Source organism: Colius striatus, chromosome 1 (genome assembly GCF_028858725.1).
Source record: "Colius striatus isolate bColStr4 chromosome 1, bColStr4.1.hap1, whole genome shotgun sequence".
Taxonomy (NCBI): domain Eukaryota; kingdom Metazoa; phylum Chordata; class Aves; order Coliiformes; family Coliidae; genus Colius; species Colius striatus.
Genome location: NC_084759.1, coordinates 101,721,202 through 101,747,034, shown reverse-complemented (window position 1 = coordinate 101,747,034; position 25,833 = coordinate 101,721,202). Strand labels below are relative to the sequence as shown.

The window sequence follows — 25,833 nt, the reverse complement described above, 5'->3', positions numbered from 1 at the left end:
GAAATTAAGAACCTCATCAATCTGATCAGACATCTGGGGAAGTCCAGAGCCAGCCTCACTGGTCATTTTCACAGGTTGGAGTAACAACAGTATTTTCTTCTCTCACCTTGCATCTTAGTAGTGCATTAATAAGGTTTACAGACTTACATATGAGGATTAGTCCATCTTCTGACAACTCTCATTAGAGATCAGCTACTGCACATTTATTTACAGGCCTGTTTGTGTACACAAGCAATGACGTTACCATTTTTTTTTTTATCCTCCTGAACCACAAAATCCCGAGACACAGGCAAGTTCAAGTCCCTGCTCATGCACACTCTCAAGCTGTTTGAAACTCCTTTCAGGTCCCTTCCAGTAACGTGTTGTGGAAAAACGGTAAAATTTATCATTGTCCTCTGGAGCCCAGATATCACTATAAGGAGGCCAATCAATAAACCTAGTCTGAAATTTGGCTTACTTCTCAGTTTGATTTAAAAATCAAATCTAAACCTTTCTTCATGTGAAGTCATTCCTTCAGGTCAGCTATATAAATTACTGCCTGTTTTCACTTAAAGTGATAAAATCAGAAAACACAGTGTAGTTTGCAGGGGAGAAGTCTCTTCCCCCATCCCTGACTTTTTTCAGTGCAATTCAGCAGCTTTCACTTACACAAATGCCACTCTTCTTACAGTCTTTTTGCAGACATTTTAGAATTTCTCAGTAAGGTTCACTACTGGAAGTTTTAAAAAAGCAGAGGCTCTTTAGTTTTATAATGTACTCTTTGCATTTCAAAATTAGAATACTTTATCAGTCTGATGCAACTTTATAAAACTTGATAAAAAAAATCACAACAAGGTAACATAGTATTACAAATTTATTTAGTTTTGTCAAAGTATTTTTTTCAGCACTGAAAGTCTCACACATATAAAAACTTCTATACATTAAAACCAAAGTATGGAATTTATTTTTTTTACACTTAAAGGAAGTGCTGTGCTTTTGGTTTGTTTTGGTTTTTTTTTTTTTTTTTTTTTACATGAACCAAGTTCTTCAATGAAAGCTGATAAAAATAAGTGATGAACCACCACATTTTTTTCTTTAACACGTGAAATTCATCTCTTTGGGAAACAGAATTTTTGTTCCATATTGTATCATGAAAGATACAGACCTGAAAAAGGATAAACAATCATACACAAGGCATAAACATTACACAAGGTAATTCAGACATTTTATAAAGAGATCTTGAAAAGTACCTAAAATAGTGATATTTAGTATAAAATTTCAATAATAAAATATTGCTCATAATAAATAAGAAAACACGAGTTTCATTAACACTGTTCTCTCTTTAAAGCTCTCTTGGATGTAACATGATCAGACCTGATCAAAACTCCAATTTTTAGTTTTCCTCTGTATGAAGGAGGCAGGTTTACAGGCTTCAGGTCATTCTTTTTTAGAAATAAGCTTATTATCAACAAAACACAAATTCATTTAAAGGCTCACGCATAGTTATGGGCAAAAAAAAATAGTCCCCAAGGGTGAATAAACCTCATTACAGTAGATATTAATACATAAAATATTTGTCCTTTTTGTTAAAACCAAAGTGGAATAAGACTTCTCATGGATTATGAATGCAAAGAGAAAGCTGCCCAAGTTTCCTCAAAAGCTTCTAAGTATCTGTGTAGCTGTATTTAACGGTTATCAAAGCTGATAGGGAAAGTTAGCTCTACAGAGGTACAGAAGTTGCATCCCCTTTATATGGGGACATTTGGTTTTGTCCCTGCTCGTCCCATCTGCAGACATGGCAGTTTGGAGTAGTTCTTTAGCAGCTGCTCAATAGCAATATGACGGACGTTGAGCTCCGAGGCCAAGGAGTCCTTTTCTTGCACTTGCTGTGTCAGCTCTTCAAATACATCTGCAAACACATTACCAGGTTAATGCACTCGATCCCCGTACTTCAACAGAATTAAGAAGTGGTGTTGAACATTACTACTGAAGAGGTACAGACATTTAAGTGGACTCATGCACAAGAACGTAACTTCTGTTCCAGCATAGGCTGAACAGGATCAACAGTTTACAGACTTATGTGACCTGAGCAAAGGTGGACTGGTCTATACCTTGAAATGAAGTTGATTCTGATTGTACCAGCAATAGTGGGGCGAGTAGGACTAAGACAGTGACTGTCCTCCTGTACTCAGCATTGGTGAGGCTGCACCTCAAGTGCTGTTTTCAGTTTTGGGCCCTTCACTACGAGGGATATTGAGGTGCTGGAGTGTGTCCAGAGATGGGCAACGAGGCTGGTGAAGGGTCTGGAGTCTTAGAAGAAGCATCTGAGGGAGTTGGGGCTGTTCAGCCTGGAGGAGGCTGAGGGGAGACAAGATCACTCTCTACAACTACCTGAAAGGAAGTTGTGAAAGGAAACTGACCTCCACTTCACTACAAGTAACTAGTGATACGACCACAGGAAACAGCCTCAAGTTGTACCAGGGGAGGTTTGGATTGGCTGTAAGGAAAAAATTTCTTCAACAAAAAGGTTATCAGGCATTGGAATGAGCTGCCCAGGGAAGCGGTGGAGTCCACATCTCTGGAGATATTTAAAAGACATGTAGATGTGGCACTCAGAGACACGGTTTAGTGGTGGACTTGGCAGTGTTGGGTTAATGGTTGGACTCTTCAAGGTCTTTTCCAACCTAAGTGATTCCATGATTCCAGTTAAAAAAACTTCAAGAAAATACTGTATTCTTCAACTGCAAGTTTGCAATACCCAAATGGGTTACATAATCAAAGCACCTAAAATTGTCTTATTTACATCTATAGAGATTTCAGCTCAAAATTGACGAAGAAAACATCACTATCTTGTTTGTTTTTTTTTTTTTAAACAATAGTTTCCTTATTACAAAGCAACAGAACCCCAAAACAAAGAGCATTGAAAAATTCTCACCCTGGATTTGCTTGAGTAGTTTTTCATTAAGTTGCTTTAGCTCTCCAGGAGGCATCATAGTCACTGTAAGAATAAAATCTGTTATTGCTACTACTGAAGTCACTTAAGAATCCCTAAGCAGGCTCCTGTTATCTCAAATCGTCATCGTTTGCATCCTAATAACCAAGAGATGTGTGGCAGTAAGTCAGAGGCAACACTACTTATCAGTCGTATGTGCTAAGCTGGAAAATTCTCTCTTATGTTGACAGACAAGGACAAGTTGTTATTACAGTGGAAGTACTGAAATAAGGCAGCATCTAATTCTGGCAAAGAAAATATAAGTTTTTCTCTAAAACACAAGCTTTATATAAGCGTAGTCTCCAAATGAATGTATTTTAAGCTAAACACTGCAAAAAGATTACACACTTAAAATACAAAGAAAAAAATGCCTCAAAAGTGCATTAGGCAGTAGCAACAGAAGAGAAAGCCTCTGTTATTGTGCTTAAAACAGTTTTATGTTCCCCTGTCCTGAAATCAGAGAGCAGAGAAATAAATTCCAAGTCACTAACTTCAGTTAGATAACTGCATAAACCAGGTCAAGCCTTCGTAATTCCTGTTAACTGCTGTTCTGATTTATGCAATCCCAATTTATGACTCGAGGACAGGTGGTCAAACAGAACAACGTATCTGTTATGATTTATGGCTTTAACACTACTAACTCACTGCAAACGCAACATGAAGCATCAGACAGCAGTTAAATAAAATCTTTTTATGAAGAACAAGAAATGACTGAACTTTGCAAGGACAGACTGTTGAAAAAATGGCAACCTAAAGAAACTGATGCCACTTCTTACAGTACCTCTTTCTCACTCTTTTAACATTCTGAATTCCATTACTACCTTGTTTTTCATTCCTTAATTTTCCATTGAATATTTTACCTTTTTTTTTGCCTTCCCTCAAAATATTTTGAGATTCAGAAACCCTCTTCAATAACTTTCTTCATCTACAGAAGAAAGAGTGGATGTATTCCAACTTAGGACCAGGCACTGTTGTAAAAGCAGGATAGGAACTGCAGAGACTTCTAAGAACTTAATCCTAACATATTTCACATAGGCTGATCCCAGAGACACTGCAATATGCTAGATTTTTCAAAAGACTACTTCTACTGACCTTCTCCTTAAATAATGAGAACTTTTTTTTCCACTGGTTTTAATATTAGGATAGCTTTTCAAAAGATTTCTCAGGTCTACTGCTACAGCCTCTAAGAGAACACAGTGACATAAGAGTCTCCTAATTTTCTTATGCTCAATCAACAGAAAAGTTGATCTAGTAAACAGAACTACTAAAATGCACAAGGAAATGCTAATACTATTGGAATACTTAACTTTTTATATTGTTTCACAAGTTTGCTCTACTAACCTTACCTCTAATTTCCTCTGTTGCTTACGGCAGCTCTCTAAAACTGAAGCCATTGCCCCCAGTTCAGTAAGACAATTACTTTCAGGAGCACAGCATTCTCTAGAGGCAGAGCTGTGCAACTGCCAGGACTGACATATTGAAGTGACTGCAATCAAACCTAATGCTTCTTTTTGGTTAAAATTAGTCATGCCCTGTATCACACTGGGTTATAACTAACAAGAAACTTAAAAATCCCAACCAAACAAAACCCCCACACCAAGCAAAGCCTCCACACTATTTGCTTAGCCATGTAGCCTTTTTCTTCACAGATTTACAGTAATTCCAATGGTTACAAGTTGGATTGAAGGGTATGAATTAATGCCCTCCAGGGACATAAGTGGCCAAGATGTATATCAAAGAACGCCATTGCTTGCCAGGTCAAGTATAAATATGTATATATACTTACGTTCTTCTCTGCTGTATTGAGGATGCCTTTTACGGACACTGGTAAGTGAAGCACCTTCAGCTTTTTCAGCTTTCTGGACTTGGTTGTGATTAGACCACAAAACACTGCTGCAACAGAAGGTAGCACCTGTTTCTTGTAACACACCAAGTCTGAAATCAGTGGATTCTCTTTGTTCCAAAAGAGTTTGTGAGCAGCTCGAGATGCCTCCAGAATTCCCATCTATCCATTTTGCAGAATATCTAGGTACTGGGGAGTCGAACTGTGGGAGTAATTTTCTGTCAGTCTGATGTCTGAAGTTAAAAAGCTGGTGTTGGGATGGTTTTGAACTTTCAGAATCTGAGTCTAAATCTTTGTTTTGTGCGTACTGTATGATCCAGTTAATTTTTTTGCTCAAGATATTTTTTACTTCTGCATACGGACTTTTGGAAAGCTTTGATCGTGGACAGTCCTGATTTGCTATTAAGTGGAATTTTTCAAAGCAGTCTCTGTGCCCTCTTAAAGATCTTGTATGTAGAAGATCTGACTTTGGTACTCCTGTAAAGACACAATAGAAGAAGATCACTTCCTGTATACTCAATTTTTCAAAATGTTTACTCACAAGCAACCAAGAAAAAAAAGCTTAACTGATGCTTTCTCATCACTGAAGTAGACAAGGATATGCAGCACTACAGTTTTTGAAATTCCACTCAGTCCTTAGCATACAAACTGTTTTGTATACAGCAATCCCTAGTGCAAGGCTTACAGCTTGCCTGCACGTGCTTCTTGGATGATAAGGCAGATGAAGCAAACTGCTAACTCTATACATATTGCATCACACCTATACATAAGCATATAAGCTGTAGAAGTCAAACAATCACAATTGTATGTCAGATAAAGCTCTATAGAACAATAATGAAGAACATTTTCAGAGCTGTCATGCATGCTCCCATGGATAATGGTATGAGCCATCTGCCCAACAAATAGTGCAGGGTGTGGGCTTGTGTCATCCAAGTGGTCAAACTTAACTCAGGCTTCAGTCTTAGTTTATTATGTTGCACTGGTACATGCCTGCAACCTAGCTAGAGAAGGAAGTTCTAATACCGTCGACATTTGCCAACATTAAACTCTCCTGATATTAACTTCATGGATAATGGAAGTTTATTCTCTTTGCTGTCCTCCTTCAAAGACTATTCAAATAGCTACAGCAGGTAACTTACTCAAACCTCCAAGTAACTGATAGTGATTGACATGTTAAAAAGGAACACAATCTGTAAATATCTACAGTTGGTGAGTGAACACAGATGGTATGAGAAATTACTATTTCAGAAAGTTAATAGTACTGTAGCACAAAATTACTTTCTGCAACTTCAGTGAATATTTGTTTTTCTTCAGATTCACCTACGCAGTAGATTCTGTATCCAAGTCCAGAATATTTAACAGTTTGACATTTATCTCCACAGCCAGTATAATGCTTGAGAGGTTCCCAATACAATGAAAAACAATTCTGTCAAACAAGTTCCTGTGAAACACTGGTTGAAAGTGCTTAACGCTTACTAAAGACAGAAAATTTAAATCAACATGTAACATAATCTGTTCTTTGAAACTACTTGACAGGAACCAAGCTGCAGCCATTTTACCTTTTATCACATAATGAAGTATACAAAAGTGCTTAAATTAAAAGGAAAACCATAAAATGCAATAGGTACCAAAAGTTGATAACAGAGACTTTAATAAGCAATTTGCAGAAAGCTGCCTGTTACAACACACATTTAGCCGTATTACAACAGTTGCTTTTAGCCGAGAGAAGAGGAGGCTGTGAAGTCAGTGGTTGGACTCTATGATCTTAAAAAGTCTCTTCCAACCCAAGTATTCTATGATTCTATGAATAATTCTCAATTTTATCTGACTTTTGATAACCAAAATGCAGTGCTTAGATTTGTTTTCATTACACTAATGTTAATAGTTTTACACTTGTAACTTAGTTTTCAGAATAATACAGGATTTTGCAGAATTTAAGTGCTTAAAAAAAGAGCTTATCATTTGTTCATTATTTGAGGTGGTGGGCTTAAAGTTTACCACAAGAATTTAAGAGAAAGTCAGCTATAATTGAGAATTATTCATAGCATTTCAAGGTGAGGACTTCACACATTGTGATTAGTCACTATAGTTTTTCTTATTTCCACTCTTTGGGCAGCACTGAAACTCAAAAAAGTGTTACTGTTCTGGTTGAGTCTGTAAGCATATGCAAAATTTATGGTGTAAAAATGACAAAGAGAGGGGAAAATGAAAGAAGACAACAGTAGCATTTGTTTTGTTCTTAGCAGCAAGGGAGAAAGGTAATGTCATGAAATCAGGCACTCCTCCCTTCTACGAACTAAGCTAATGCTTAGAACAAACAAAAACCACATCCTAATCAGAGACACCTTTTAATGAGGACATTCCTGAGAAAAGCACAAAGACACATCAAGATTCTTAGTCTACACCTCAAAATATCTTTCAACTGATTTCACCAAATAGACATACCTTAACTTTTCCTAATCTCTCCATGATTTACTGCCTACTTGCAAGGCTATTTCTCCCCCATCTCCAAAATAAACATTTCTAGTAAAAATGAGTAAAGACAAGTAATTTGTTTTCATGGCTTATTGGTACAGTTTAACTCCAAAAAAACCCAATCCAAACAAAAAAAACCAAACATACCTAACAAATTTTTTCCTCTCATTCTCCACTACATCCTCTCCTTCCCCCAAACTAGAGAAATAACTACTGCACTGTTTCTATTAAAAACAGAAAAAAAGTGAATCATGCATGTTTAACAAAGTATCCCCTGAGCTGGTTCTAGAAGCAGTTAGGATCTCTGCCTGGCAAGATCTGAAGATGCAAGTCAGAATACATTTGCTCACGTATATATACTATTACTTCTGGGGCAATCACAAAAGAAATACCTGCCTAACAAGTGATAGAACACTTCAGTCTCACTTCAGTAACCCTTTGAGACTTTCTGCTTCACTTCCTTGAGAATAACACATTAAGTATCCAATAGAACAAGACTGTGAGACAATACAAAATAAACAGCACACAATTTCAATTACACAAAAAAAGAACAAGTGTAGCATGACTTTATGAAGCCTCATCTGACTTTTATGCCTAAGCTACAAGCTCAAAGTTACTCAAGTCTTTCTTTTGGACAAATTTATCATTTAAAAAGTTCTGAACATTGCTAATTTGTCCACTACAGCAGCATGCTACTCCTCAAAGAAATCTATTTTATCCAAATTCTGTAATATTGGGTGTGCAAGTATTACAGAAAGAAAGAGTTACTTCAAGGGTCTAAGTCTTGCTATTTACATGCCACACATCAGGCATAAAGTCACAATTTCAAAAACACTATTACAAAACACTCACAGTATAGAAGAATAAACCTCTCCTCCCAAAACACAATTTACATCCTTCCCTATCTCTTACTCTACAGAATTAAAAAAAAAACCAAAAAAGTCTAAATACTCATCAGTATAGGAAGGAACAGAAAATATACAAAACCAAAGTGGTTTTGTACAGAATTACTAACAGACTTGCTTCACCTTTCACGTAACTGGTTTGGATTTCTACTGTAACAAACACATGCAAAAAACCCCGCCCAAACCCAAAAGAAATCTAATTTTGTTTTGTTTTGGTGTGGGTTTTTTTTTTTGTACTAAGGTGACAATTAGTCCCTTCAAATACAGAGAATGGGAATAACATCAGCCCATACCCTCTGGACTTGCATCCCAAGAGCTGAGTGTTCACAGCAGCTGCTGGGCAGCGCAAACTAGTTATGACATACCAGTATTATAGCAAGTAAGAGCATGTTTCTTTGGCACCAGGCCTTCTATTGTTGGCAATGTCATCAGCTTTATGAGGCAGAAAAGACACCTATATCTTTTTAGTAAGAACTAAAACTCTGCTTAGATTACTGCATTTTTTTTTCCATCACAATTGCAGATGAATCTACAGCTAGCAAAATTGGCATGGACCAAACAAATGATCTATGAAGATGATTCAATTTCTAGACATTACAAAAAGTAATAATGTATTTTTTAGAAACAACTACTGCCAGTTCTGGGGATTTTCACAGAGTTTCAGTTCTGTCTCCACATTCCTGTTTGCTAATATCCACCTCAACTTCCCTTATTTTTTGGCTGGCTCTTCAAGTCAATAATCATACAACCATCAACATTTTTTCCCCTTGTTTATAGATACATCTAAATTTGTCCCTCATTTTATGTTCCGAGAAGAGGACTGCAGATTATGTCCAAGTATGTCCTATCCTTCATACTTATTTTTTCAGAGAGACAAAAAAGAGCCTCAAAGTGCAGCAGAAAGCCCAAAGTCATCCAAAGCATGAAAGTTTTATCCGCAGGGGAAAAATACCCCAAAACATCCCAAAATTCAGCAGCATCTAACATATAATGAACTGAAGACAATAGACGCTATTAGGAAACAAGTTCATACCAGAGATCATTCCTCAAGTGAACAACATTCATAAGGTGATGCCAAGCTTCAAGACAAATCATACTAAGTATGTGTATTACCATTCATTATTTGCTTCTGATTCTAGTAACCCATGCGTCTCAAATGAAATATGAATGGTATCACTTTACTCAGCAATATTATTTTGCTGTATTTTAATTATTAATTTTTAAAATTGTATCTTAATATCAATTTGAGTATTTTAATTTGCAAGCTGTGCAAGGAAGAAACTCTTCCTCTATACTGGTAGAGTTCTCAATAAAATGAGTCGTAATCTGCTCCTAAAAAACGATTTTGCAAATGAATGACTAGCAATCAGGCAGTTTATAAAGCAATACACATTTTCCTAACTTCTAGTTATTCATAAGTGAAAAGTCGCAGAGAGCAAGGAGAATATTTACCATATAACCAGGTGTACAATCACATCTCAATAAATTCTATCCCACTTTAAGGCATTTTTACTTGAAGGTAAATCAGTTTCCATCACATAAAAGTTGTCTTTGGGGTTGTTTTTTTCCTGAAAAAAAAGAATCTACAAAGACTTTATTGTGACTAATTTATTTGAGAATCATGTACAACTCCTCTTAACGATAAACATATAGAACTCAGATGAAATGTTTGCTCACACTTATAAAATTGTCTAGAATAGTTATCTTATTTGGAAGTTAAAATAATAATGAAGTTCAATTCAAAAGGAATGCTGTTGAATACCAAGACAACTTCATATCCCTTCAAAAACTTCCACAGTGGGTTTTAATTTAAAAAAAAAAATAATTTTATTAAAAAATCCAAGTTTAACATTAGCTCCAACTCATGGAGCTCAAAGAAAGTCTGTATTCACTTCTTGGCCATTTATAACGCACTGCTGGAAACTAGTGTTTTTTGCAATGGTGAATAAGCTTAGCTTGAACACTTGAAAAAAAAACCAAACCCAGAATTTAAGATGAAGTAAGGTAAAATTAACAAGACTAATTCTAGACACACAAATAGTAAATTATAAGTTTGCACTGTGATATTCATTAACTAAAGCCATATTAATGTCCCTTTAAAGAATTTACAAATACTTATGGGTAAGACTTATACCTGACCATAGGGAAACAACAACAAAAAAGCTGCCTTCCCAGTATAATGCTGGCACCCACCCTACATATACCTTCCACGAATGTGTAAAATACATATGGTTATCAAGGACTGTCAAGAGAGAGTGAGTGAACTTCACAATACAAGGTTGTATAGTACTGGCTACATGGGTGAAACTTTAAGCCAGAATGCAAAGAAAAAATCCATCTCTATTTTCAGCTAGTTGTGGAGGCTGACTCCACAACCAGTGGAGAAACTGTTCTCGGGCACAATTCACCTCATCCTAGATAAGTTACCTCTAGAAAAAGTTGTGGTAAGCACCTCTGCTTTTTTTTTTAAAAATCTATAAGCAATCAAGAATCTTCATGAAGGGTTCTAGCCAATGGCTAGAACCACGTTCCGAAATGTTCCAGCTGCTGTTCCCTTCAGTTGTCCACCTCACACATACAAGCACTGCTCTATAAACAGAGATGTTTAACCAGCTTGTGAAACAGGTTCTGAACATCTGCTAGTGTCCACTAGGAACTTTAAGATAAGATGTGCTCAGGTTTGGTTTACCTAGTGTACAGGGTTAAGACCTGAAGCAGTGAAATGTTTCACAAGATGTGAAATGTACATGGTTTAAGACATTGCTGCATATTAGCCAGTTTAAGAGTGCTGAAAGAGGAGCTTTCTTGTAATAGAAAAGCAGACCCTAAGATCTGTTCAAAACACATTAAATAAAATGAGTCCACGATGACCTCTAAGACAGCAAGTCATCAACATATCTAAATGATGAAGGGTGAAGAAACTGCTGTTCTTCAGTTATACAATTCTGCCAACACTGAAAAATGTGATCATTAGAGACACATATCTCCAATACATCTGCCTGACAAGACTTAAAGCCAACTGCTATCTTTGACTGTATGTATGCAATTTCATTTGAGGGAAATCTTATGATTTATTGGATTGGCTAGAAGGAAAATGACAGTACCATTCATTAACTTCCAAAACCAGACACCTCGTAAAGACTAGATATTATCTTGTTCATAAATTAAAGCTCTCTCCTCACTTTCACATGATAAAGCAGGTGCATTGCGTACATCAAGTGTGCACACAAATCATGTCCCACTGCTTTTCTATTAGCTCATTCGTATGTCAGCACATAGCAAAGACATACAAGAAAAGAACAGAAATCTAAATGACCCTTTAAGCATAATTTCAATATTCATGTTCCCAATAAACTGAAGAAAGTTTACTACTGTATTAAGACATTCTGATGAAAAACTTTACTACAGGAACTATTATGTTAAAGATGTCTCAGACTTTTTAAGAAAAAAAAAAACAAGTTGCAATAAAAATCTGACGTTGAAGAGAGTGGAAGTCATGAGGCAGTATTTTTGCATTCTGGAAGACACCAAGTTAGTAACGTTAACTGCTCAATTTACTTGTTTCTATGAACAAACTGCCAAAATTTATGCATAGAGAATTCACATATAGTACTTTTAGGACTAGCCACACAGTTCTAGTATACTAAGCAGTAATTATACAGAACTTAGAATATTAAGAACAGCATCTCCAACTACGATTGGATTTGAGAGGTTTACTGGAAACTGCAGCTAGTTCCACAAGTCTGTTCAAGCTTGCAGAAATGAGCCATACCCCTGGACTGCAAATGCTGCCATAAAGCAAGTTCTCATCTGTCTAGCCTGAAGGGCAATGATGAAACCTTCTAGCTCTTGTTGACAGAAAAATACTTCAGTGACTATTTCATTAAGAAAGGTATGTGTAATATTCTGGAACTGAATGAAATTAAAGCAGCAATTTTCAATCCTTTCAGCTACATGTTATAACCCATTTTAGTTCTGCAAGATATGCTTCTGTAGAGTGTAAGAACCACTTCCTCCAAGCCCAGCATCAGTGTGTCCCAATGCGCAAGCAAGGAGGAAAAGGAGGTAGGAGGGCTCCATGGATGAGCAGGATCTGCTGGGACAACTCAGGCAGAAAGCAGCCATCTATGAGAGGTGGAAACAGGGGCTGGCTTCTTGGGAAGAGTATAGGAACATTGCCAGGGCATGCAGGGATGCAACTAGGAAGGCTAGAGCCCTTCTAGAATTAAATTTAGCCAGGGATGTTAAAGACAGCAATAAAGCATTTTTCAAGTACATCAGCAGCAGAAGGATGACGAGGAGGAATGTGGGCCTGCTGTTAAATGCTGAGGGTGCCCTGGTGTCTGAGGATGCACAGAAGGCCAAAGTACTGAATGCCTTCAGTCTTTACGGCCAAGGTGGGCCCTCATGAAGCCCCGTCCGGCAAGGATAACAGGATGGCCAGGAGAGCAGAGGACTTGCCCTGGGTGGAAGAGGTTAAAGACTTGTTGGCTAAGCTTAAAGCTCATAAGTCAATGGGTCCTGATGGGATGCATCCTGGAGTGCTGAGTGAACTGGGTGATGTGATTGCTAAGCCTCTCTCCATCATTTTTGAACAATCATGGAGGACAGGCCAAGTGCCTGAGGACTGGAGAAAGGCCAATGTCACGCCAGTCTTCAAAAAGGGCAAGAAGGACGACCCAGGAAACTACAGGCCGGTCAGCCTCACCTCCAACCCTGGAAAAGTGATGGAACAACTCATCCTGAATGTTATCACTGAACATATGAAGGGTAAGATGGTTATCAGGGGGAGTCAACATGGCTTCACCAAGGGGAAACCCTGTTTGACCAACCTGACAGCCTTCTACGAGTGCATAACCAGCTGGCTAGATGAGGGGAGAGCAGTGGATGCCATCCACCTTGACTTCAGCAACGCTTTTGACACTGTTTCCCATCACATCCTCATCAGAAAGCTCAGGCAGTGTGGCTTGGATGAATGGACAGTGAGGTGGATCAAGAGCTGGCTGAATGACAGTGCCCAGAGGGTGGTGATCAATGGCACAGAATTGATTTGGAGGCCTGTGGCCAGTGGAGTTCCACCAGGATCAGTTCTGCGGCCAGTCTTGTTCAACATCTTCATCAATGACCTGGATGAGGGGACAGAGTGTACCCTCAGCAAGGTTGCTGATGACACCAAACTGGGAGGACTGCTTGATTCACCAGAAGGCTTTGCTGCCATTCAGCAGGATCTCAACTGGCTTGAGAGTGGGCAGAGAGGAACCTCATGAGGTTCAACAAGGACAAGTGTAGAGTCCTGCATCTGGGAAGGAACAACCCCATGCACCAGTACAGGCTGGGGGTTGAACCGTTGAAGAGTAGCTCTGCAGAGAGAGACCTGGGAGTCCTGATTGATAATAACCTAAATATGAGCCAGCAATGTGCCTTCATGGCCAAGAAGGCCAATGGCATCCTGGGATGCATCAAGAAGATTGTCTTCTCCCCCTCTACTCTGCCCTGGTGAGGCCTCATCTGGAGTCCTGTGTCCAGTTCTGGGCTCCTCAGCTCAAGAGGGACAGGGAAGTGCTGGAGAGAGTCCAGCGCAGGGCCACCAAGATGATCAGGGGAATGGAACATCTTTCATATGAGGAAAGGCTGCAGGAACTGGGGCTGTTTAGCATGAAGGAGACTGAGGGGAGATCTTAGTAACACTTATAAATATCTAAAGGGTGGGTGTCAGGAGGTTGGGAAATCCCTTTTTTTCTGTGGTATCTAGCAACAGGACAAGGGGTAATGGGATGAAGCTGGAACACAAGAAGTTCCACTTAAACATAAGAAAAAACTATTTCACTGTGAGGGTGACGGAGCAGTGGCACAGGCTGCCCAGAGGGATTGTGGAGTCTCCTTCCTTGAAGGTCTTCAAGACCGCCTGGACATGTTCCTATGTGACCTGATTTAGGTGAACCTGCTTCTGCAGGGGTGTTGGACTAGATGACCTCTGAAGGTCCCTTCCAACCTCTATCATTCTACGATTGTATGAAAAGTAAAATTTGAGTGCTCACAGCTTTTAACAACTAACTCCTCCCCTCACCTTTTTTAAAAAAAATGAACACAAAGAACAGAAAATGAGGCTGTTTCACATTTTATAGACCTTAACAGAAACCATGGTATACAAAAAGGAAGTTTTGTTTATAGCACCTTTGTCTTAAGCTGGAGACTGGGATGCATCAACCTGATGTTAAAATTGCCTCAAATGCCATGAGTGTACTAGCACTATAGAGGACCACAGAAATGTTATTAATCCAAGGGAACAGATGCACAATACTTACACTAGCTCTTCTTTCATATTACAAGACCTGGGATATGGACCATCATTTGCTATTCAGGTGTTTTTCCAACTCTAAACAGAAATGGAAGCAAGCCATTTTTTTTGTCAGCTAGCATTCTACAAGAGGTCATTATAGTTAGCAGTACTAGATAAGCAAGAGTGAACAAAAAACAGCTCAAACAAACAGATTTTCTCCTTCTAATATGGCTTTGTCTCTCTTACAAACCCCTGAATTTCAGGAAAATCAAAGATTTTTAAATAATTCTGCATTAAGACATACCAGCATAAAACCAGGTTGACACAGATAAATTATCTGACAAATAATGTAATACTAAGCCATAGTTATTACAGACTTTCAACTCTGAAACGTTCCTTGACAAGTTCATCATCTGAACAAATACATTCAGGTATTATGTTCCCAAAGCTGGGACTTCCATAGGCACTGTCCAGAGGATCACAAAACCTGCATTAATGAAGGATACATCTGCATCGCACAATACTTCCACGTGACAATGCTTCTAAACAACTCTAAGCAGCACCACAACTGCTTTGCACTCCAGCTGCCTCCACATGCTCTGTGGAACATGGGCAGTACGGTTACATCCTCCTCATAGGGGAAACAGAGCAGCTGGGTATTGCTGTATAGCGCTGCACTCTTATGGGGCAACCCTACAACAAAGCTGCTTGTAGGGACACCATTTTCAGGTAGAGCGCTTTGGTTTGTTGATATATACACATAACAGACAGCTGTTATACACAGTTCCACTTAGGCTTTTCTATGTTATTGTATTTTCCCCCTACTCTACAGTTGTAACTGCAGGTCTGTTGTTACTATTATATGTTTGCTATTAGAATTCAGCTATTCATTTTCCCATATTATAATGCAACTAAAAAGGACAAGAAATGTGTCTCTAACACACAACAAATGATTTCCTGTCTTATGGAATCTAGTTACAAATGAATTTAAAATGTTTCCTGTTTTAATCCACACATTACCATGACACCTAGTCAGAAAACCAAAACACTACACAACAATCTCTAATGTTTACTTTGTCTGCACAAGGCAAACAAAAGCCAAAAACTAAACTCTAGCAGACTCACACCACTAGGATATACTAAACCCCATCTAGAACTTTAAAAACCACTGTACAGAGTCAGTTTCATTTCTCAAATATGAAATATGAAAACTAACATTTTAAGCATTTTGCACATTTTAAAGTTTAATAATCACATTAACATTCTGATGTGCTAAGTCATCTGATCAGGATCCTTCAGATATAAAAGCCATTATGTGTAGTCTAGTCTGCTCAGCCTCTCTGAGCACAAATCCTGAAATTAAGTGACCTGAAAGAGCATGTGCAAGAGGGACATAAATAACATCCTTTCAAGGCACACCACCTCTCCTCATTTCAGAGTGAAGACTAGCACTATTAAACTGTCCTTAGGAAGTTACTCTTTCCCTGTTTCTCAAGAAAAGTTGATGACACGTAACAGGAGGAAGTTTAAACTTGCACTTTGACTTTCTGTATTCCCATTTTTCCTTTTCTCCATACTTGGTCAATAATCCTTCAGTTAACTTCAGAGAAACGGACCCTGTAATCCACATACATCACTCCTGAATAAATTCTGGGTCAGACACTACAGCTGAACTCCCTGCTGCACTCAAACCAGTGGTTTCTGTGAATTAACTAAACTTAGTATAAAATGCAGTTGTGCTTCTTACTAAGTTATAATTTTATTTTATTAAAAGATTACAAATTTAGTATAAAAAATTTATGATGAAGATATCACTTCTGATAAAAGACAAAGCTAAATTTATGACACAGTAACTAACTTCCTCGTTCAGAGACTTGGCAGTTTTTTAATTAAGGCAGACCACAGATTAAATTTTCTGTATAAGAAAAATAAGATTTTCTTTTCCAATTATGTATAATTATCTAGCTATTGTCCAAATATAAACACCTGAACATCAAGAAGTTAAAGGCTGAGGCACATCACAACACTCATCCCAGGAACAAGTCTATTGAGTCATTACAGAAACAAGCAAATCAGAAATCATTCGCAACTAAGGACTCATCTTGGTTAAGCAAGATGATCAACAATGTTACTATTAACTCACAAGCAAACCTGTGTCTTCTGACATCTGTGAGTCCACCACTACTAAACTACAATGTAATTAAGTGCCACAAAGTAAATGACATTTCTGTAGTGTTTTGTTTCTATACCTTTGAGAAAGACTGCTTTGGAGGGGATTCAGGTAATTAAGCCTTGGAGTAGATCAGTTTCCAGTGCCTGGATTTACCATAGACAACTTTAAGCAATCAGATGTTGGCACAAAGGGAAACAGAATTGCTCAACAGTTTTGTTAAATCACTAGAATGTGACATCCTTTTAAAAAAGGAAATTAGGAAACCTCCTTCAAGAATTTTACACATTTAAGTTAACAGGGTGCTACAAACAGTGGGAGTACTTAGCCAGGCTGCAAGATGCTGAGCTGTGACTAATATCCTGCCTGCTTGCTCCTGAACAGCAGCTATTCCCTACTTCACTGAGGCACAAGTTATGCAGGCACATCAACATGAAAAATGAGCAAGCCTTAAGCACTGTTCCAGCTGTTGCATGAATATCTTTTTCAGAAAAGCCTATTTCACTTCCTAAACTACTTAAAAATATATGTACATGTTTTAATTACTTGGATTTTTAAACGTGAAATAAGAAGGCAAATTACTAGTGAGAATGACACTTATTTGTATGCATGGGACAGTACATCTACAGAGCTGATGCAACTTACAGTTCATTCTGCTCAACAGTAGTTCTAATGCATTTGAACTTCATTATAATACATGCAGGAGGTCAGTATTAAACACATTCAGTGTAACACTCCGAGTTAGCAAACCACATATTTCATTCCTCACCTAGGGCTGCCAAAAGACTGTTTTAGATGTATATAAGTCAGTGTCTTTGTCACAAAGAAAGTAAGAGGAATGCAATAGATCTATTAAAAATAGGAAGAACATGACCACTGATATGGTAAAGGTCTAGTTCATGCAGTGGTTCAGCTAAAAAGTCTTATGACTCTTTATCAAGTCACACAGCTTCTGCAACCCTTAAGCCTCCTCTCCCTATAAAAGCACTAATAGTACATCTTTCCAAAGTGTCACATAGAAGACAGAATATTAGAAACTGAGGTATTTTGATGCTCTACTGATTAAAGGTATTAATACTTTTATTTTACCATAAAAAAAGATGAAGAATATAATTGTTCATGTAATTGCCCAGAGGGGTTGTAGAGTCTCCTTCCTTGGAGGTCTTCAAGACCTGCCTGGACATGTTCCTATGTGACTTGATCTAGATGAACCTGCTTCTGCAGGGGAGTTGGACTAGATGATCTCTAAAGGTCCCTACCAACCCCTGCCATTCTATGACTCTGATTTCAGGTGAGCATTCATCATTACTCTGTTCAAGTAGTTGTCTTTCAAAATTAAATGAAAATTTAGAAGACTATGCAAAGTAGTCTGCTGCACAGATTAAGTTTTTACTATTATCAAGGCTATTTAAAGAGTTCCAGAAAAGGACAAAGAAGATCCACAAAAAAAACAGTCCCAGCTAAAACATATGATCATTTTGTAAAGAAATACTTGTAACAAATAACTTGGACAAATCTTCAGCTTATCTCAAACAACAGAGCACACAAACCATCTAGCAATTCTTTAATGCATTATTTTATCTGTTTCAACACTTACAAAACAAAAGTACATTCTCCATGCAATCAAAATACTTAATTCTTATTATGGCAATATGTTTTTTTTTCATTTTCAAGCCTAGAGAGACAAGAATCCAGGTTTACACTCACTCCAAGTTCACAGTTCTCAAACCAGTAAGAAAACTCAGGCAGATTGACAAGCTGTCTTTTGTTAAGACAGTTGCTCCGAGTTTTATCAAAAAGTGCAAATAGATAAGCATGTCTTATAAACAAAAGCAGAAGGCAGGCAAATTTACTAGAGAAGTAGCGAAGTATTGTTCAGATTAGACTATATTGCCTCTAGTAGCAACAAAGAGCTTAAAGGCATTGCTTTTCTCTCTAAATTAAAGAGAAAAGAGACAGTATTTAATAAATTTAAATACTGTACAGAGACAGTATTTAAAAGTAACTCCAATTTGAACATGTATTTTTCAGGTTTCTGTAAGGTAATAAGAAGACTTTATTACCTCTACATGTACTGAAAGAGAGATACACCACAGACCGCATATGGAATACATATCCTTACAGTCCCCTACATCCCAGTTGGTTTTATGTTTCTAGGGTTCAGAAAAAACAACTAGATCGCTGGGTACAGTGCTCATATGCCACAGCACTTTCCACCCAGAAAGACTTTATCTTCAGACTTTTAGAGTATTCTCATATGTATTATACACAAAAATTCTACTATCTGTAATCAAGAAATGGGACCATTCACACAAGTGTTAAGATGTCCAACTGTCTCATACCAATACAGATTACTCTGGGTAGTCAAACACACTTATAATTGGCAAATACTGCTTTATAAAACTGGAATAAACTTCTCTGTCGTCCCCAAATCAAGCAACAATATCTATACTTTAAAAAAACCCTATTTGACTTAAAGGGAAATAACTAATTACTGCTCATTCATGCCTGACAGTTGATTCATACGTGAAGAAAAACAACCATAAGGGTAAAAATTCTTCAGCAAAACAAGGTCTGACATTCTAAAAACACCATATCAAAGGCCAAAATGGTATTAGAAGATTAGTCTTTTAAAAGATGGATAAAATTCCTATGTTATAGTCCACAAGCATTAAGAAGAATTGACATGAAACCAGTTTTATCATATCATATCATATCATATCATATGTATTATCATCTTAAGAAAGCAAAAAGAAATAATCCTCTGATTATTTCTAGTGGAAGTAAAGTATTGATCTGCTTAAAAAAAAATCCCAACCATTTTGCTTTAAAATCTGTCATTTCAGTAATTTTTCTTTCATATAGATCCCTCTACCTATTGACCAAAGCTCCTGAATAAAAGAGAACATAAACTGATCTGAATTGACAACAGAAATCTAACATCAGCAGACAAAACTAACACTGAGACATTTTGGAAGCTCCTGAAAACAGGGTACACCTTTACATCTAAGGGAGCCAGCACTACAGCAGCTAGGGTACTCACATTTAGTGGAAAGCAGACATTTAGGAACCTAACAAACTAGTTTGGTCAGCAAGAAAACTCTCTAAGTACACACCTTTTCAAACCCAAGTCTTTCTGAAAACTTTCAGATAAGCTCAACTGGCGTTCAGCTCCCGACTAAGCAGCCTATGAACACAAGACGACTCCTAGTGAAACGTTACCTTCGATATTCAGCTCAAAACAAACGTGGCAAAACGACAGAGTTTCCTTCTCGGTCCCCAGTTTGCAGACGCTGCAGACGTTGTCATCGTCCAAGTCGATGCTCACAAACTGCTCTTCGTTCATGATGTCCTTGGGGCGGGGGGCGACAAGGGACGAGACCGTTATTTCGACCGCCCCCCAGGCGAGGCACCGGCCGCCCCGCCGCCACACCGAGTGAGGCAGCAGAGGTACCACACGCCACTCCTTCCCCCTCTCCGGGCCTCGCCGAATCGCCTGCCCCGACACGCCGGCCCGCGGGCTGAACTAGGGCAGAAGCGTCCCGGGAAAGTTTTATCCTCGGAGCGCGGGGGAGAGCAGCGGCAGCGTCCATGCCATGCAGCGGGGCCGGCAAGGCTTCAGCCCTCCCGCCGCCTCCCCACCCGCGCACCCCTTCCCTCCCATGGGGCTGCGCTGCGCTGCCCCATCCCGTGCCGCTCGCCCCCCACCTCCATCCTCAGGCTCTTCATCGCTCGCTCGCTCGCTCGCACACGCACTCATCCACCCTTCGCTCACTGGCGGCGCGGACTTTCCGCCGCCACCAGAACGACGACAGCCCAGCCGCGTCCCCTACCGTGCCGTGCCCGCTCACCGCCGCGCCGTCCCGCGCTGCTACCGCCCGCCCCGGTGCCGCGCTACACTATTGTTCGGCCGCCAGCGCCGCCGCGGCCCGAGCTCGGTGCCAGGCACCGCCCGCCGCTTCCGGCCGAGACCACTGCTCCAGAGGGAGGAGACGGGGGAGCAGCGGCTCCTGCAGCCGCGCATCGAGACACCTCGGTGGCCAGCGCCGCCTCCGAGAAGGGCGTGAAGGGTGGCGAGAGGAAAGGAAGGGGTGAGCGGCTGCCGCCCCTTCCGCACCGCCACGGTGATCGGGAGCTCCCCTACTCCCCGGCTGCAGTTGGGCTCTCCCAGAGCCCGGGGGCGGTGGGTGAGGGGAAGTCCGCGCGGCGCCGCGCCCGCCCCCCTCGTCCCGTCCCACATAGGCCCGCCCCGGGGGAGCGCGCGGGCGGTGTGGTAGGAGGTGTGTGCTAGCCTCGTGTGGGCCAGCCTCGTCCCGCGATTATCTTCGACTGTGTTGACGTTTAGTTAGCTGGTGATACGTATATACAGAGCGCACTCGGGATTCGTGCTGATCAGGTTTTGCTGTAAGTGCCAAAAAGACCAGAAAAGTGTTTGTAGGAGTTCAGGCCGAGAGGCTTTGTAGAACGGCGGGGAAGAGAGAGGAAGGCGTGGTCTGCCGCCACGCATGTCTGCACAACTGGCAAGGCTGTGCTGAACTTCATGTCCTTTCGTGGCTCAGGAGAGGGTTTCTCCAACCTGAGCTCTCTAGGAAATAAAAATTGCCGCTGAGGAATCGTTCTTATTTTTTCACTTTGTGTACCTACGGAGGAAGGAAAGGAAAAAAGTTACTGCTGAACAGGATTAGAAGTCGGTGTGTGTGAAAGGAAAATGCAGGAGAACGTGCGTAAGAGAGAAACAGTCTTAAAGTCCCAAGTATACAGATATGGAAAATTTCAAGCACAGGCTGTAAGTATGATCTGAATGGAAAGTAAAACCAAGCCAGGTCTGCGTTTGCACCGTGTAGATCAAGTCACAACTGGTATTTCCACGGCTGGCGGAAATGACATGTGACACATTCCTACGTGCCAAAGTAGGATTATTTATGAGAGACTTAAGAAATCTTCCAGAGGCTTCTCTGGCAAAATGCATATCTACAGTTTTTATGGTTTCTTTCACTATGTTTTTTTCGGGCATTTTCTTCAATATTATCAAAAAGCAAGAAAGATTAAAACCTCCACACTGTGCTAGAGCCCCATACTTCACAGTTCTTAAGTAGTGCGTGAACTTTAGATTTGCTTCTGTTAGAGGACAACAGAGCATATTTAATCCCAGAGCTTCCTGAAATCTTCCTCAAATTGTTATCCTAGGGGCTGAGACTGGACTTGTGACAGGGATTGCATTTCCTTGTCCCCTTGCCGTCTGCTTTTTTGATATACATAACGAGTGGCAAAGAAGCAGAAGCCTGACTTCACTGAAAAATAAGACAGAAAAAAAGGATGTCAGCCTGGGGTAGAAGATTTAGAAACAGAAAAGAGAGACTGGACAGGTAAAGGCAGAGGATTATGAAATTTCCTGCTCTGGAATCTGATATAGAATGAAAGGCTACTGAGTCTTAACAGCCCATTGCCACAGCAGCAGCTGTGAAGTCCAATAGCAAAAAGTCATGAATCTTGTTAATAAGTGACATGTGGGAGACAATATGGCTCTTCGTAACTGCTTCTCTTGTAAAAAATTGCTCTCAAATATAGAGCCGTAAAAATAATGAAAGAAAACTGATGCTACAGGTGCAAAGTTATGGAAAAGCCTGGCAAATTCCAAGAAGGAGATTGTGCAATCTCAGCTTCTGACCGGGATGTGGTGGTTTATATGTACATATGCACATACATATTTCCTCCCAAGACCCTTGGTTCATCAGTGCATGTTATTCCACCTAAGAATTTACTTACTTTGGAAAATTATTTTAGTAGCAAACAAATCTGTTCTGTCTTTTCCTGTTTCTTTTGCCCTACTGAGTTTGTATTTTCACCATAGAGAGGCTTTGGCAGTTATCACGTTTTAATAATTCCCACTGCTTCACCTTCCCCCAGCTGCTTGGTCATGTTCCCACACTATTTTCTTACCGTCTTTCAGTGTATCTGAGATGACACAAGAGACCGTAGCACTATTTTGAAAGACACAAAATTCATTCTACTTTGGATTGATTCACTTCTATGAGCACTGATAAGAAGGCAGCTGCAGGGGTAATACTTAGATGAAAATGAGTACTCTGGCCCCTGTATCATGAAATCATGGCTTGAGCTTCATTAGGATTATCACTCCAAATAGCTAAAAGTTAGAAATGAAAGCTTGTGTCAGTGTTTTGTGGACATATTTAGTTCCCATTTCCCGAGCGAAGATTTAGAAATTCTAAAGCTAAAAGACATTTTTACTGAAAAATACAGCGTTAAATAGGAGTCCAGGGAGAGGTGAAGTTGCTTGAGCATTATAAAAGTACTGCAGCAAATCCTCAATAGAGATAACAAATAATGTTGGCACTGCTATGTGTATTAAAAGAGACTAAGGAAAGAACAAAAGTTCATAAAAAATTTGATTCTGAAACTCACAGTTTAGGTGAGGTGGGTCAGTCCCTCTGAAAACATCTGAAAACATAACATTTTGCTATCAGCCTGACTTCTTTCTCTTCCTTCTCCCATCTCTTCATTCTGCTTTCCCCTGGGCTTAGGGAAATTTTTTCCACTCTGTAGGTCGGGCGACTGAGGCTTTTCCAGGCGCTCTGGCAGATCTTCATGTTCTTCAGGCAGTTGTCCATATGCAGCTAATAAACACATTTTCTCCAGCTCTTCTGTCTTATTGTATTCTGCTGTTTTTTTCCCCAGTTTCTTTTACATGTTGCTGTCTTTTTTTTTTTTTTCTTTCCAGATTTGTTGTTTCTGTGTTCTAGAACCTTTTCTAGTTTATTTTGTCTTTCACTCCTGGAAGATATTTCCTTGTACCCTCCCTCTATCTTTACTCCTCTGTTTTGTGACCTGTATATCTTCTTATTCTCGCAGTCCTCTTTTGACTTCACTCAGTGTTCAACCTTTACTATCATGTATTATTTTAAAGGTTTATTTATTAGTCTTAATCCCCTTTGTGTGGTATAAAATCTAATTGCAAAGAGGCAGTTCCACTTTCCCTCTCCCTGGTATTTGCTTTATATTGGATCTGGTGATCTTATGACTGCTACAAGGTGAAATGAGTTGCTGAGGTGATTTGAAAAAAAAAAACCCCACAAACTAAAAAACCCCTCAAAACTTTTTGTGATCAGCTTGTTGAAATGACTATATATTCAGCTGTATTATTGCTAGATTTACTGTAAGTATTTTTGATGTGAGAATGCAACTTACATTCCAGCAGTCTGAAATTGCATCAAACTCGACGTAACATCACCAGTTTTATCTCTTGCTTGTAGCCCTTCTGTTCATTTATCCATTCGTTTCATGTACCCATGTTCATTTGCCTTTGCTCTATCCTCCCTGCAGGCTATGATCCCATGATCCCATTTTTTGGGAGCAGTGCTAGCTGAAGTATTCCCTGCTTCTACCCATATTTTCCTCTGTTATTTTAATTTTTGTTGAGTTATGTGCGGAAAAGAAACCAATATTGGTCAGGTTCCCATTGAGTCCACTGCATGATTGCCCAGACGTTCATTGTGGTACAGTGGGGATGGTGTCAAGACAGCAGGAGGGGTAGGGAGCAGTAATAGTGTCTGCTTAAGCCAATTTCATGAATACATGGGTAAAGACAGCCTAAGTCTTTCTTCTTCTGCCTTTTTCTGTTTTCTTCTACTTCCTCTTGTGACCATTTTCCTCCAGTCCCTTTCTTCCATGTCCATCCTGTTCTGCCATATGAAACCGCTCCACTGCTTGCTCTACACTATGGCACACTACCAGTCCTTACACATTTTAATTCTTTCAGTCACAGAATCTCATGCCTTTGTTAAACTGAGACCTCCTCATGTGGGAATTTAGTTTTGTTCATTAATCAGAAGAAGATGTAAGGCTGTTATGGACATTCGATAAACTCAGCACTGAACCTGAAGAGACACTGCTAAGGAAAATCTTAAAAGTTAACCATGATAGCACTGCTGTAATTCACAGATACCATCTCAGTAGACAAGCTAGAAAAAGGAAAGGCTGCTCATTGTTTTTTGGGCTTAACGATTGGCCCCTGAAATGAAATATCCAGCTAGTATGAAAAATTATTCCTTGGAAAGTCATGTCCTATATTTTCTGAGGTTAGAAAAACAAATCTGCAACTGTGTACATCTAATAGGCCACAAAATGGAGGAAGCTGAGGCAACTTAAAATTATCCCTGAGTCACAGCACGCAAGGGTGGAGCAAGAACAATTTGTGTCCTGAAAGCAAAGGCTTATAGGAGGTTTCTGGGTACAGTGGATGAGACAGGATAAATCAATGTGTGGATATTCAATTATGTCATAAATGAGAGACAGAAGAGGGGGATAGCTTTTCTGCCTTTGTTTTCTGTTAAAAGACTTATTAGTAACTAGTTTATCCATATTTTCTATTCAAAAGGACACACACAAGATTTCCTAAGCCTAACAACATCTCATTGATGAATTGGAATGATGAAATAGCACTTAATTTCTAAGTAATGTTTATGCATTCCTTTTTCATACATAGATTTAAATATCCTTTACAATACCTCTTCTCCCTTTAAATCTCTTTTCACTTCTTCTTTTGAGGTTAACTGAACATATTGTCTGCTGCCACAGCTTTGTTCCTGACACATCCTCCTTTTCCTCCTTGATCATTACAACTATCTACAATGGATGTCTACAAGTCACTGAAAAGGCTGTCCCAAGCTTGAGCATACTTTCCTCCTGCCCAAATCTCAGCCACTTCTATTCCACTTTAATTTCCCTTGACCTCTTAGTACTGTCTGACAGTGCAAGTCATTGCATTATTTCTAAAATTGATTGGCATTTGGGATTTGAACATGCCTTTGAATTCTTGTCTGTTTCTCTTAAGCAGCTGATTCTTGCTAATCTGTAATACATCACCCAAAGTCTTCACAGCTGTGAGCCCTATCTCATGTTTTGTTACCTATGAACTTGGCATTGATTTACATCTTACTCTGGTAATTCATGGTGCTCCATCTCTATTACTGGCCTGTCTTTCCACACCCAGTTAAAATCAATACCTTTTTGCCATTCCCTTGAGGTCAGCTACCACAGCTTACACTTGGCACAGTACATTCAGGTCCAGGTTTGTTTTTTTTTTCTGTTGCAAACCTCTATTTCTCCCTGCCCTTCCGTCTTTAGGTCTTTTCTTTGAATACAGGTTGCAGCATAGCAGTCTCACTAGAC

At 39.4% G+C, this 25,833-nt stretch overlaps 1 protein-coding gene across 4 annotated transcripts; it reads right to left on the bottom strand.

Moving 5' to 3' along the window:
- Positions 1-979: 979 nt before the first annotated feature.
- C1H21orf91 (chromosome 1 C21orf91 homolog) lies at positions 980-20,671 on the bottom strand. Of its 4 annotated transcripts, none has more exons than XM_061988665.1 (5): positions 20,478-20,671; positions 19,867-19,996; positions 4,758-5,291; positions 2,915-2,992; positions 980-1,888 (listed from the first exon to the last, which is right to left on the bottom strand). In XM_061988665.1, exons 2-5 carry the CDS (start codon positions 19,988-19,990, stop codon positions 1,728-1,730), a joined length of 897 nt encoding a protein of 298 aa, XP_061844649.1. In that variant the 5' UTR covers positions 19,991-19,996; positions 20,478-20,671; the 3' UTR covers positions 980-1,727. The 4 variants fall into 4 exon arrangements, with proteins under 4 accessions (XP_061844649.1, XP_061844646.1, XP_061844647.1 ...); XM_061988662.1 differs by lacking the exon at positions 20,478-20,671 and adding an exon at positions 20,353-20,458; XM_061988663.1 differs by lacking the exon at positions 20,478-20,671 and adding an exon at positions 20,353-20,456 and having other exon boundaries at positions 2,915-2,977.
- Between the last annotated feature and the right edge of the window lie 5,162 nt (positions 20,672-25,833).

Coding starts and splice junctions, on each gene's coding strand:
- C1H21orf91 (XM_061988662.1), bottom strand. CDS start 20,373: ATGAAGAGCCTGAGGATGGAG. Junction 19,997..20,352: donor TGAAGAGCCTGAGGATGGAG/GTGGGGGGCGAG, acceptor CCCCGCCCCAAG/GACATCATGAACGAAGAGCA. Junction 2,993..4,757: donor TCAATACAGCAGAGAAGAAC/GTAAGTATATAT, acceptor TAGCAATAACAG/ATTTTATTCTTACAGTGACT.